General features: G+C 39.3%; 1 protein-coding gene and 1 non-coding gene across 2 annotated transcripts; both read right to left on the minus strand.

Moving 5' to 3' along the window:
- Window positions 1-2,621: 2,621 nt before the first annotated feature.
- LOC134755011 (chymotrypsin-1-like) lies at window positions 2,622-10,688 on the minus strand. The gene is made up of 7 exons (XM_063691492.1): window positions 10,566-10,688; window positions 9,257-9,440; window positions 7,629-7,773; window positions 6,470-6,571; window positions 5,429-5,575; window positions 3,384-3,482; window positions 2,622-2,817 (listed from the first exon to the last, which is right to left on the minus strand). Exons 1-7 carry the CDS (start codon window positions 10,648-10,650, stop codon window positions 2,686-2,688), a joined length of 894 nt encoding a protein of 297 aa, XP_063547562.1. The 5' UTR covers window positions 10,651-10,688; the 3' UTR covers window positions 2,622-2,685.
- Trnal-cag (transfer RNA leucine (anticodon CAG)) lies at window positions 10,033-10,116 on the minus strand. Its single transcript has one exon. It is a non-coding gene; the product is annotated as a tRNA-Leu (tRNA).
- Window positions 10,689-12,459: the final 1,771 nt, after the last annotated feature.

Below are 12,459 nucleotides of genomic sequence, written 5' to 3' on the forward strand. Positions count from 1 at the left end.
TCGATACGCTCGAGTATGTCTGTTACTTTTGTTCTTCGCCTTAGTTCTTCGTTTCAGATTCTGTCCCTTAGTTTTGTACCGAGCATACTTCTCTCCATAGCACGTTGGCATTTAGCGAGTTTGTCCCTATGTTCTGCTTTTAATGACCAGGTTTCGCTTCCATAAGTCATGCATGGGAGAATGCACGTATTGAACGTTCCCAATCCCATCAATATGGAAGGAAACAAAAATTTAAAATTATCCCTGTATTCAACAGTGGTGATCGGTCTTTAATAAAACACTATAGGCCTATACCTCTATGAATGAATGTGACCTAACTCGAAAGTAACCTTCTAAGAATGTGACATACTCCGCCTAAACCAGTCTAATGAAACTAACCGTGAACAATTCAAAACTGTAAGGCTACTTGTAAAATGCAAATGGCAAAGGTCAGTTGGACGGGTAAGAAAACAAATGAAGAGGTTTTACGCATGGTAGGAGAGAAGAAGAGTTTGTTGAGAACCATAGAAAATAGAAGAGGAAAGATGCTTAGACACCTGCTACGACACGACGAATTTATCAAGAACATAATTGAAGGGAGTGTTAAGGCAAGGAGACGGAGGGGCGGGAGACCAAGGAGAACATACATAGATCAAGTGAAGGAAAAACTCAACGTCGTGTCGTATCAGGCTGTCAAGGAGAAGGCAGAGGAAGCGCTCTACCGACAAGAGTCTAACTCTTAAATATATGATGATGGCGATGATGATCACTTTGTATGGAATCCTCATCCTGTTAGTATTACCCCACCTTACCTTAATTAATTTATTTAACTAGTGTTATCACTTTTGAAGAAAATGCCTTAATAGTGTTACCTATCAAGTTGCTTGTCACTGGAGCGTAGCGTAGACGGAGATACGTGTAATCATACTGTACCTATTTTTTCGCTAGTATCATCACCCCAAAAGTCCCATACCCTATTTTTTTTGTATCTGAACATATGAAGTTAAGTCAGCTGTGTATGGTAAAGAGTGTTTTATGGTAAACGACTGAATTCTGTGATATTAAATTAATTTTTAACAAGCAGAAACGTCTGCGATCGATGCTATTAAGCTTAGAATAAATTTAAGTGGAAAAAAATTACTGCCTTGGGTGAGACTTGAACTCACGGCCTCTGGATCGATACTCCAGCGCTCTGCCAACTGAGCCACCAAGACCTCATCCATAGTCAGCAAATCTTCCCACTATATGGTGAGTGTTACACTTCTTAAACGGCCACCGGAGTTCCAAGTCATATTGGAAATTCACCAGTTACGATGTGCTACCCATTCTAAATTAATTAGTTGGCAGAGCGCTGGAGTATCGATCCAGAGGCCGTGAGTTCAAGTCTCACCCAAGGCAGTAATTTTTCCACTTTTAAATTTACTGTGATATTAGATTATTATCCTACGCATGGGTGGCAAATAAAGATCGTTTAACATTTATTTTTATTTACTTTTATTCATAAACTCATTGCTGTTATGCCTAGAACTAAAGTAAGTAAAATTAAGTCGAATTTAGTCATTCATTTGCATTAGAAATGTAAATGATAAGACTTTGATAATTCCCGATTTGTTAAAGATAGAATTTAAACATATTAAAATTGATTTAGGTAATATAATCAATCTTACAATTAACTTGCATAATCTTAACATTAAGTATATTTATTTACTATACCGTATGAGCTTAATTAACGGCTCAAAATGAGAAAGTATAGGGTGGGCCAATGATAAACGAATTTATCACTGGCCCATCCTATATATGGCCAAACCCTAGTAACAGTAACCCATTTCAAAATAAGTCCTATCCGGTTACAATATTATCTATTGTATTTATGAATAACATCCATATTAAAGTGAAGGAAAAAAAAGAAAAAAGTAAAAAAAGCATATTAAAGTGAGGAAGGAGTGGTTAAGAAAGTGAAGGAAGCGAGAGGTATGTCAGGATCGTAGCAAGTGGAAATCCGTGGTCTCAGCTGTAACTATTTATTAATCTGTGTCTACGCCTACCCCTCTGGGAAATCCATATTTAAAATATTTCGTGAAAAACTACAGCAGCAACAGGCATATTATATAGGTACAGTATTAAGTACCTACATACCTATTCAGTATTAATTAAAACGTCAACTACACCTACACGTAGATACGGTCACAAACTAAGCTTTCTTATTTCATTAGAAAACCACGCTCAACATCGCTAAAGGAATATTTTCTGCCACTGTTGGTTAGGTACCAAATAAATTATATTTGGCGACCCGAATGAGACGAAGATTGCATTGATAGATAGATAGATAGATAGATAAACCATTTATTCGTTTGCCACAATACACACATATTAAAAAACAAAAGAAACAGAAGAGATACAAAAAAGCAACATTAATATAAAAAACAAAACAAAAAAAATAAACCGTAGGATTGCTGTGTGCGTTGCAGCAAAACAAAAGGGTTCTGGCTCAGTTATACACTCCGCTTTTTCGAGCGAAGCACTGGTAAGTCTGCTAGCATGCATTGCAACTCTATTAATTACTTAAATCTTAATTTATAATGTGTCCAAGCAATTTTGCAGCTCGCTGTACTGGGAGAGAAACTTATAGCTCCAGTCCAGCCTGATGGATCATGATTGTCAGTCAAATTGTTGTTTAATTGGTACAAATTGGTTAAGGATTGTCACTTAAAATCGGACGTTCCGGTGTCTGTTTGTCTTCCTCCTTCCAGCCTCTTCCATCTTCCTGTTGACGTATCTCCAGTGATCTTCATCATCGTCCCCGAGGGTCTTCTCTATCCAGCCCATGAAAGCTTCCACCTGGAATAAAAATAAAATTTAGCATAAAAATTTATATGGGGTATTTTTTATGAAAAGGGACCTTATTGTCGATGGCGCTTACGCCGCACCCCAGGTAGCATTTATACGTCATTATGACGTCCGTTACGTCATTATGACTTAAAAATGACGTAACTAGTACGTTTTGCCACTTGGGACAGCGCCGCGCGGCATTGTATTTATATCGGAGCATCGTTAATAATGGCGTTAGCGCCATCGACAATAAGGTCCCTTTTTATAGAAAATACCACATATACACTCGTATAAAAGAGAATAATTATCATGTTTGGTTTGCCCATATCGATTACAACCGGTCCTACACAATCTTCAACAAAAAATCACAGGTAAATAAATATAACTGAAATATTAAATGTTTTACATCGGTTATTAAAAGGATTTCAACTTCGGCTAAATACTTTATGGCTAAATACAAATGGTTTATATACAAATACAAATCTGTTCTCTGTTGTGTGCTAATCTGTTTTTATCGGCTTTTACAATCAGAAGTGTTTATCTAGTTTTTAAAATTACAGGATAACCACACTTACTTTAGTGTAAACATCCGGCTTGCCCCTGGCGCAGGGAATGCCCCACGACACGACGCCGATCTGCCGCCCCTCGCGGACCAAGGGACCTCCTGAGTCTCCCTGAAAACAAAAAGTAATTTGGAACTCTTTGAAACTCTAGGTCAATGGGGTCCCAGCGCGCACAAATTGTTTGCAGAAATCGCGAAGCGTCTGGTTGATGTAACTGGTGACCGAAGAGCTGGCGGCTTCCTCGCACAACGTATTCAGCATTGCGATACAGCGAGGAAATGCCGCCAGCATCCTTGGTACAATGCCATTGCCTCAAGGGCCTATTTTAGATTTAAGCTAGTTATTAATTTTGTTTACGTAATACCACTGTATTAACTTGTATGTAAATAAAGGGTTTTTAAAATTTGTACACCTGACATAAGTAATTAAGTAGAAACAAATTTCCTTGAATCCGTGTTATGATATACTTTGTTCGTTGTTATACCTGTAATAAGTCTGGTCTTTAGCAGAAGTGGGCGAGGTGTTGAAAAAAAACTAATGTAAGAGCATGCAAGAGAGGTATGGGCACTGTGAATGACATCTCGCTTTGTGTGGTAGGGCACAGGACAGCGGATGTCATTCCAGATCTAGAGCAGAGCCCAACTGGGGAGGTACCTCCACCTTACAGAAAACCGCAGCCAAATAACACTAGACCCTAGACCCTACTAATAGTGTTGTGTTCCTGCCGGTGAGTAAGGTTGCCAGAGCTCAACGAGGGAGAGGAGTGTTAGGGTCGGCAACGCGCATGTAACTCCTCTGGAGTTGCAGGCGTACATAGTCTACGGAGACTGCTTAACATCAGGCGGGCCGTATGCTTGTTTGCCACCGACGTAGTATAAAAAAAATGTACAGATTATTTTAGCACCTGGCCCACATATCCAGGCAGTTGCTGAATGTAAAACCTCTGAGAAATTCGGCATGATTATACCACAACCCTGTTCATTGGTACTCTAATCACTGTATCAGCGTCGGTCACGCAGTTGCTATTGAAAATGGAATCACATCGTCATCATCATTTTAAGAGGGAATTGCTTAAGATTGTATACACTTCGATATGCGAATCCATCCTGTCTTACTGCATTGGCGTGTGGGGTGGCTCCACTAGCTCTGCACTACTGCCTCTCGAAAGGGCCCAAAGGTTTGTGCTCAAGGTCATGCTTGGGAAGCCTCGGTGGTTTTCAACGGTCACCCTTTATAAAGACGCGGATGTTCTTAGTGTGAGACAATTATTGATCCTACGAGTTGCAACTCATGTGCATCGAAAAACTATAAATTCCGAAGAATATCTTACCCTAATCCGTAATCGAATCTTCAAAGTTCCTACTCCCATCACAAAATCCGCATTCGCGAGGCGTTTGCCTAACTCCCTGCATCCTTATATTTACAATACAGTAGTAAAGGCCTGCAACATATCTAAAAAGTCTCCTCTTGAAGCAAAATTCGTAATTAAGAACTGGTTGAAAGGTCTTAACTACAGTCAAACTGAAATGCTGCTGAAGGTCGTCACTTACGTATGTTAACAATCTCTGTAGCCTTAATACATGCGCAACCCAACACACACTCACACACATACACACACACACACACACACACACACACACACACACACACACACACACACACACACACAGAGACAAAGTTTTTCTTTAATTTTCTTTCTTTAAATTACTTAATTTCTTTAATTATTACTTCTATTAATGTCACCTAGTTTTTTACTTAACCTTTGGTTGTTTAATGCGAACCCGGCTACCACGTGACAGGCATTGCCTAGTGTGGGGCCACTGGATATTGTCGAATATTATTAAGGTTTTTTCTTTTAAATAAATATATTCTTATTCTTATTCTTCTTATTCTAGAGCTATTCTCTGTATAGTAATCCATTCTGTTCTTCGCTCTGTTACTGTTTTGAGTTCCTGATATGCTGATTCCTCACTACGTTGACCTTTAGCTCGCTCTATAAATAACGCTATCGCTAAAAGAACATACATATTAAGCAAACTTTAAAAGACACCGCTCACATGACAAGCCCCTTCTCCCCTCTTAGTCAGCGCGCAGATCTGAGTTTCGTAGACCGCGTTAATGTCTTCGTGGGCCTTCTTGCACTCCTCGTATGTGATGGCCTTCAGTTCCAACTGCATCAGGTCATTGGGGAGGCGGCCGGGGTACTGGAAAATACTTATCGTTGTACACATCATCCTAGAAAATCAAGGAAAGCTATCTTTACCCAAAAATAACATCGCCGTCTAAAGGATGACTCACGTTAGACCGGGCCGTGTCCGGGCCGGAGCTTCCGGCGCTTATTTTTCTATGACATGATAAGTGATCACGTGATGCTTTCCATAGAAAACGAAGCGCCGGAAGCTCCGGTCCGGATACGGCCCGGTCTAACGTGAGTCATTCTTAAAGAGGCCCACTGGCTATCAGTCCGCCAGACGATCGGCCTGTCTTATTAAGAACTGTAAAATTTTTGTTCTAACTGACAGGCCGATATCGTCCGGTGGACTGATAGTCAGTGGGTCCCTTAAGGATTTGCCACACTGGATGCGTTCTGCGGGCAGCGGTCAGGTCAAACTTCAACTTCAAAGGTTGCTATCAATGTTGTTCAAACATAATACGGGTTTGACCTGACCGCTGACCGCAGAACGCATCCAGTGTGGCAAATCCTTTAAGGGTCGATACGGACGGACTGCAAACCGACTGCAATTTGTATAGGCACAGTTTCTGGCGTGTACTACAGTTCCTATCAGTCGACGTGCCGTCAGCGTGCGGTTCCTTTACACGGTGGCAAAAAAATAAGTGCATTCCCGTTGCCAGGGAGGTTTTGGGATTATACTGAGCAACTTTTACTATGGGACCAACCCCGAAATCGCGAAAAAGAATTTGGCTTTCATACATTTTTGCTGGTCCATTTTCTATGGGAGGGTAAATTTATTTTTCGCGATTTCGTGGTCGGGCCGGCCGGCCCTAAGTAAAAGTGACCTCAAAATTTGGCTTGAAAAAAGGCTGCTGTGATTGCCGGACTTCCAACATTTAGGTACTGAACATGAACAGTGACTTACAGATGTCGTCCCCCATCCCGTCAAGATCAGATCTTCCCCTTTCTCGACCGGCTCATCGTTAAGCTCAATAGCGTCCACCGTGCTGCTAAACTCCATCTCCTCCTGCGTAAAAAAGGTAAATCAACTTTAGGAATTTACTGTCCATTAGGTATCAGCTTTAGGTATATCGTCCATTAGGTATTGATATACCTAATGGACCTACCTAATGGCTATCAGCTTTAGGTACTAGGTATATCAGCTTTAGGTATATCGTCCATTAGGTATTGATATACCTAATGGACCTACCTAATGGCTATTAGCTTTAGGTACTAGGTATATCAGCTTTAGGTATATCGTCCATTAGGTATTGATATACCTAATGGACCTACCTAATGGCTATCAGCTTTAGGTACTAGGTATATCAGCTTTAGGTATATCGTCCATTAGGTATTAATATACCTAATGGATCTACCTAATGGCTATCAGCTTTAGGTACTAGGTATATCAGCTTTAGGTGTTTCGAGCATTAGGTAAAACGTGCATTAGGTTGTTTAGGTGTTTTGTCCTTTACTTAGGTCCATTAAATGTAATGTTTAATAGGAAAAAATATCGTTAGGTATTTAAAAATTAGGTGAATCCCCTTATGTACGATTCCCACCGGACGGAGTCGGTGCGCATACTCATTTGAATCCATCGCTTCTGCCATACATAATGTTTTGTGATTGGCGCGGCCCGACTCTAGCCGGTCGGTGGGAGTCACAGATTTAATATAGGCACAATAGGAGTACGCTAGATGAAGCAAATATCAGGATTTGTATTGAAACCAAGCGTACCGACTTTTTCATACAAAATTTACGCATAATATAATTTTAAAATTACCTACTTACATGTGATAGGAACTTAGGAAATAATGTCCTTGCCTTTGGGTGCTCGCAATTTTTGCGCTGTTGCAGTTAATTATCACGCAACGAAGCATTTTTTAAGTTTTCACGGACGTCCGGCTGCAACAACTGACGCGCGTGGACTGTCAAGAGCGACGGTCAACCTCGACGCTTGGTCGGGGTTCGGACACGCGAAGTAGATGCATTTGCGTCATCTATGGTATATTTATATCTGTAGTGGGAGTAGTTAAGGTGTTTTAACAATAGGTAAATCAATTGCAGGTATTTTGATATGTAACCTGCGTGAACACGATGGCTATGTCGTTGACGATCTCGTAGTTGTCGTAGTTCTCGTGGTAGACGATCTTACGAACCCCGTACGGGGTCCCGCCGGAGAGAAGTTGGTTGGTGCCGACGACCACTTTGAGGTATTGAGGGCGCATGCTGAAATGAATCAGAATAATCATGAATCCCTCATATTATTATTTTTCCCCTCACTAGCTCGGAAAGTTGTCGGTTATCCTTCAATACAAGCGGGGAAAAACGCGTTTTATCCACTAGTGGGGAAAGTAATTTGACCTTGGATGGAGCGTGTTTAAGTAGCTTGACAGATAACAAAAGGTAAAACGCTCATGATAATGGTTCGTTCGATATTAATTATCATTAAATAAATGGTTTGAGAATCTAACAAAAAATACCAAATTTAGCTTTATTTAATGATTTTAAGTCATAAACCTTAAAATTCCATAAATAACGTTTGTTTTTTAATAATTATGTTAAATATAATTCTGAACGCACAAGTTAAGTCGATGCAATTTCAAAACGCATCATTAACATTTCATACGTCAGAAATGGCAACATTGTCAAAATTTTTTTACTTAAAAACTTCTCACGTAAAAGTACAGAATTTCCAGTTTTTTTGTTATAATATCGTAAAAAAAATTAGTGAGTCCAGTTGATGAAGATGATCTAACGCCTGTGGATGTTGCATTTTCCTCGCTATAGTGAGGGGAAAAGTTTTGTGTTACACACGGGTGCAAATGTATTTTACTTCTCGTGTGTTAAAACTCGCGGGTAAAATACAACTTTGCACCCTTGTATAACAAATAACTATTAAACTTCAAGATGAAGTTTTACGGAATTTATTAGATCTTTTTTTAGAAACAAAGCAAAAACGACTCTGTTCCAATTGAAAAGGATTTAAATTTCATCGAACTGAAGAGGTACTATAGGTAGGACCTTGGGCCTTAGGAGGACATTTTCACCAGGGTCTTTAGTAGAAGTTTTCCCTCTGCTCTGGTCCAGAAAAATAACTAGAACACATATCGCAATAATAAGGGTTGGTTGCACCAAACTGTTTGTCATCGTTAAAGAGTTTGCAAAATTTTATTGTATGGAAAATTTCATAGTAAACCGCCGCGGCGCGCCGGGTGACGTTGATCAGTCTGTCAAGTGCGGATGGTGCAACTGGCACTGAAAGGATCGTACAGTTTAACGCAGTGCCGTCGCGCGTCGTATATTAGGGAGCGTGCATGAACATAGGGGGCAGCACAGGAGCCGTCAGTTTTTTGGCGCGAGGCGTAAATGTGAAGTTTATGCTTCCGATGTAGCCCACAAGATGGCAGAACCTTTGCGATACAGCGAGGAAATGCCGCCAGCATCCTTGGTATTGGTACAATGCCTCAAATTTAAGCTAATAATTATTAATTTAGTTAGTAGTACGTAGTACCACTGTATATATATATATCTTGATCTGTAATCTTGTATGTAAATAAATGATTAAAAAAATACCAGTTGGTTATCAAAGTTATACGAACATTTGTAAATTATAATAAAAAATAGCCTATTATACTTCTGGCTAGCTTAGTCAGGACTTATAAGGCCTAGTTTCCTTTCTGATTTAGGATATGAAAAACAAAGAACGTACCGTTCCACGCAATGTGCTGCTGTTAGGATGACCCTAGGGGTCAAAATGGAGGCTCCACAGAAGTGCCACACGCCGTAGACCCTTAGCGAAGCCTGGTAGGGATAGGACCCGTTGGCGGCCTTAGTGCCGCCAACGATTCTCTCCCAATCAGCTTGCTTCTCTGACGAGTAGAACTCGGAGGACACTGTTTCAAAAATGTTTTATAAAATATTTTAGAAATTCAATTAACTTCCAAGGTTTTTCAAATTTAAAGTATGGTTAATAATGATTTTTGGCGCGGTTGGGTGAAAGAAACAAAAGAATTTTGACAGTAGGTAAATAAATTACATTGATCGGTTCGAATCGGATTACAAATTTGTAAGTCGTGTTAAATAAAACTACATTTTTGACAATAAATAACTTGTTAAGTAAAAGAAAGATGGAATTTAAATGTTAGATAGTTGGCTTTATTTTGCTTCTACAAAAAAACGTTTATTTACGAATCGTGCTTATGCTTACATCTATTAATTACAATAACTCTTCTGTCAAACCACAATGTGGTTTTTTGGCAGACGAGGCTTCTGTATATTAATGTAGGCTAGGTAGTTTATCTCTTAATATTTAAACTTATCTACTTAACCATTCCCTTCACTAAAATCACAAATAGAAAATCTATGTAAAACACACACGACAAACCAGACAAACGAACGTAATAAAAGCAATTATAAACGTATAAACGAATTCTTTGAAAAAGTAAAAAAAAAGTATAAAACTAATATAAAAAAACGCAAAAAGTTTGTCAGAAGTGGGATTCGAACCCACGCCCACAGAAGTGGACTGCGACCTGAACGCAGCGCCTTAGACCGCTCGGCCATCCTGACTTGTCATTGGAGGGCGAAATTTGCTATCAGTTGCGTTTACTGTATAATTGGCTGTTTGAGTCACTGGAATAGAACGTGAGTTGCGTCTTGTTATGACGTCATGGTGCCTACTGGGCCCGTTTCTCAAAAGCTTGTAACTTGAGTGACCCGTTTGAATATGGGACTTTTCAGAATAAATGGTACCATTTACTTTTTTTCGAAAACCATCAACTAATACATTACGGTATTTAGCCATCGCCTCCTACCTATGATGCCACCCGGTCGGTGACAAGGAGAAAGCATTATATCTACGAGTATCTTTGGACAAAGCATGGCACTATTTTCTCTTTCCTCTTATAGGAATTGCAATAAGACTATATTTTGATATATTTCTCTATCAAAGTGTCAGGCCCTTGGTATTGTTATTTGTTATTAATTTTTATAAATTCTAAAATTGGAAGAAACCTTACCTAATAACGGGATTATCCCAAACACAACCAATAACAACGAAACCATGATGACAGTTAAAAATACTTTAAACAATACTCCCCACATACTTCCACTACTTATATACCTTCCTCTTCCATACCAAAATCGTTAATAACTTAATTCCTATGTAAATGTATGTTTGCAATATTGTATTGAGCTAAATATTTATGCATATTTGTACCCCTATGTGACTGGTTGCCTAATAGTTATTATTGCATATTATACCTATGTAATGACGATATAGGTACCTATAAGAAAGAATGGTGTTTTTTAGGGTTCCGCACCTCAAAAGGAAAAACCGGCCAAGTGCGAGTCAGACTCGCGCACGAAGGGTTCCGTACCATTACGCAAAAACCGGCCTGGTGACAGACAGACGGACAGAGGAGTCTTAGTCCCGTTTTTACCCTTTGGGTACGGAACCCTAAAAATCGACAATAAATGTTATCCCGCTAATCAAAGTAACCCCATTTTACAGTACACTTGCCCATACAGCGAGGCGTAAGTATTCTAATTTTAATTGGAAATGGATCGGATCTTTCAGTGTCAAAAGTGACGTGTTTGCTTGAAGAAATGTCACTTTTGACACTGACAGGTCCGATTTATATCTAGTCCAGATCGAATTCATATCCTATAATTCAAATTGTAATACGCCTGACATACACGTTAAGTATTATGATATTACATTGCTACAATCATTTTGACAGGCGTTTACTTATCTCAATAGTAATATTACGCGAAGGTCTACCGGGGCGCCACTACCACAATCTCAGGGTCTATTGTGAAACAAGAAAATTTCTTTATCTAACATCTCTGTCACTCATATTCGAGCGATAAAGAAGCAGATAGCGAATTTTCGGATTCGCGTTTCCCGGTAGATCCTCTGTAAGCAAACCGCCTTGATGCATCAATGTCATATTTTATCATCTCTGAAAACTTGTCAAAAACCTGTTAAAGGTACAGTATGTATAAGTTACTCTATGGTTTACTAAACGGGCTAGTGGTGTACTCTGGTGGCAGAACATTGCAGTGATACCCCCTATTAAATGTGACACAAGTGCCTTATTTAACTGTTGTCATTCATAAACCTACCAAAGTAACTACATACCCGTATTTATGAATGAAGCTATCAAAATACTCAATCGCATATCTTCACGCCTCTCTTACAATTCTATCGACACAGCACAGAGGAAACGGGCAATTTCGATCACTTACACACCAGACAACGTATCTTATTTCATCACATAACAAAAACCAACCTTATTGTGTAAACAATAGAGTACATGTTAGAACAACAAGAAATGTCAATGAAGTGTGTAATTTGTATCGATTCAAATGCAGCTCGATGGTAATTGTGTATGAAACGTTGCATTTCAATTGAAGGTTTATAGGTTGCCTAAATTATGATATTATGAATATGACGAGCGAGAGTTTTAGCTTCTAAAATATGACGACCGGTCTGGCTTAGTTGGTAGTGACCCTGCCTGTGAAGCCGATGGTCCTGGGTTCGAATCCCGGCGAGGGCATTTATTTGTGTTATGAGCACAGATATTTGTATCTGAGTCATGGGTGTTTTCTATGTATTTAAGTATTTATATGTTATATATATCATTGTCTGAGTACCCATAACAAGCCTCCTTGGGCTTACCGTGGGTCTTGGTCAATCTGTGTAAGAATGTCCTATAATATTTATTTATTATTATGAATGTTATGGTAACACATGACATTGCTTGACAGCAATTGCTTTGGGATTTTAGATGGCGTAAACATATTTACAGTAGAATTTATTGACAGACTTCAAAAAAGCTAGTCCTTTCGTTGAACGCTCCACAGTTGGTCCTATTATTATCACTTCATTTGGTCACCTGGATTCAAAAT

This window comes from Cydia strobilella, chromosome 2 (genome assembly GCF_947568885.1).
Source record: "Cydia strobilella chromosome 2, ilCydStro3.1, whole genome shotgun sequence".
Lineage (NCBI taxonomy): Eukaryota > Metazoa > Arthropoda > Insecta > Lepidoptera > Tortricidae > Cydia > Cydia strobilella.

What these genes read in the sequence shown, in the direction of transcription:
- LOC134755011 (XM_063691492.1), bottom strand. Translation starts at nt 10,650, where the DNA reads ATGTGGGGAGTATTGTTTAAAGTATTTTTAACTGTCATCATGGTTTCG. An exon ending in GCAGCACATTGCGTGGAACG is followed by an intron (nt 7,774 to 9,256) that starts GTACGTTCTTTG and finishes GATTCATTTCAG; the next exon opens with CATGCGCCCTCAATACCTCA. An exon ending in CGGGATGGGGGACGACATCT is followed by an intron (nt 5,576 to 6,469) that starts GTAAGTCACTGT and finishes AGTATTTTCCAG; the next exon opens with TACCCCGGCCGCCTCCCCAA.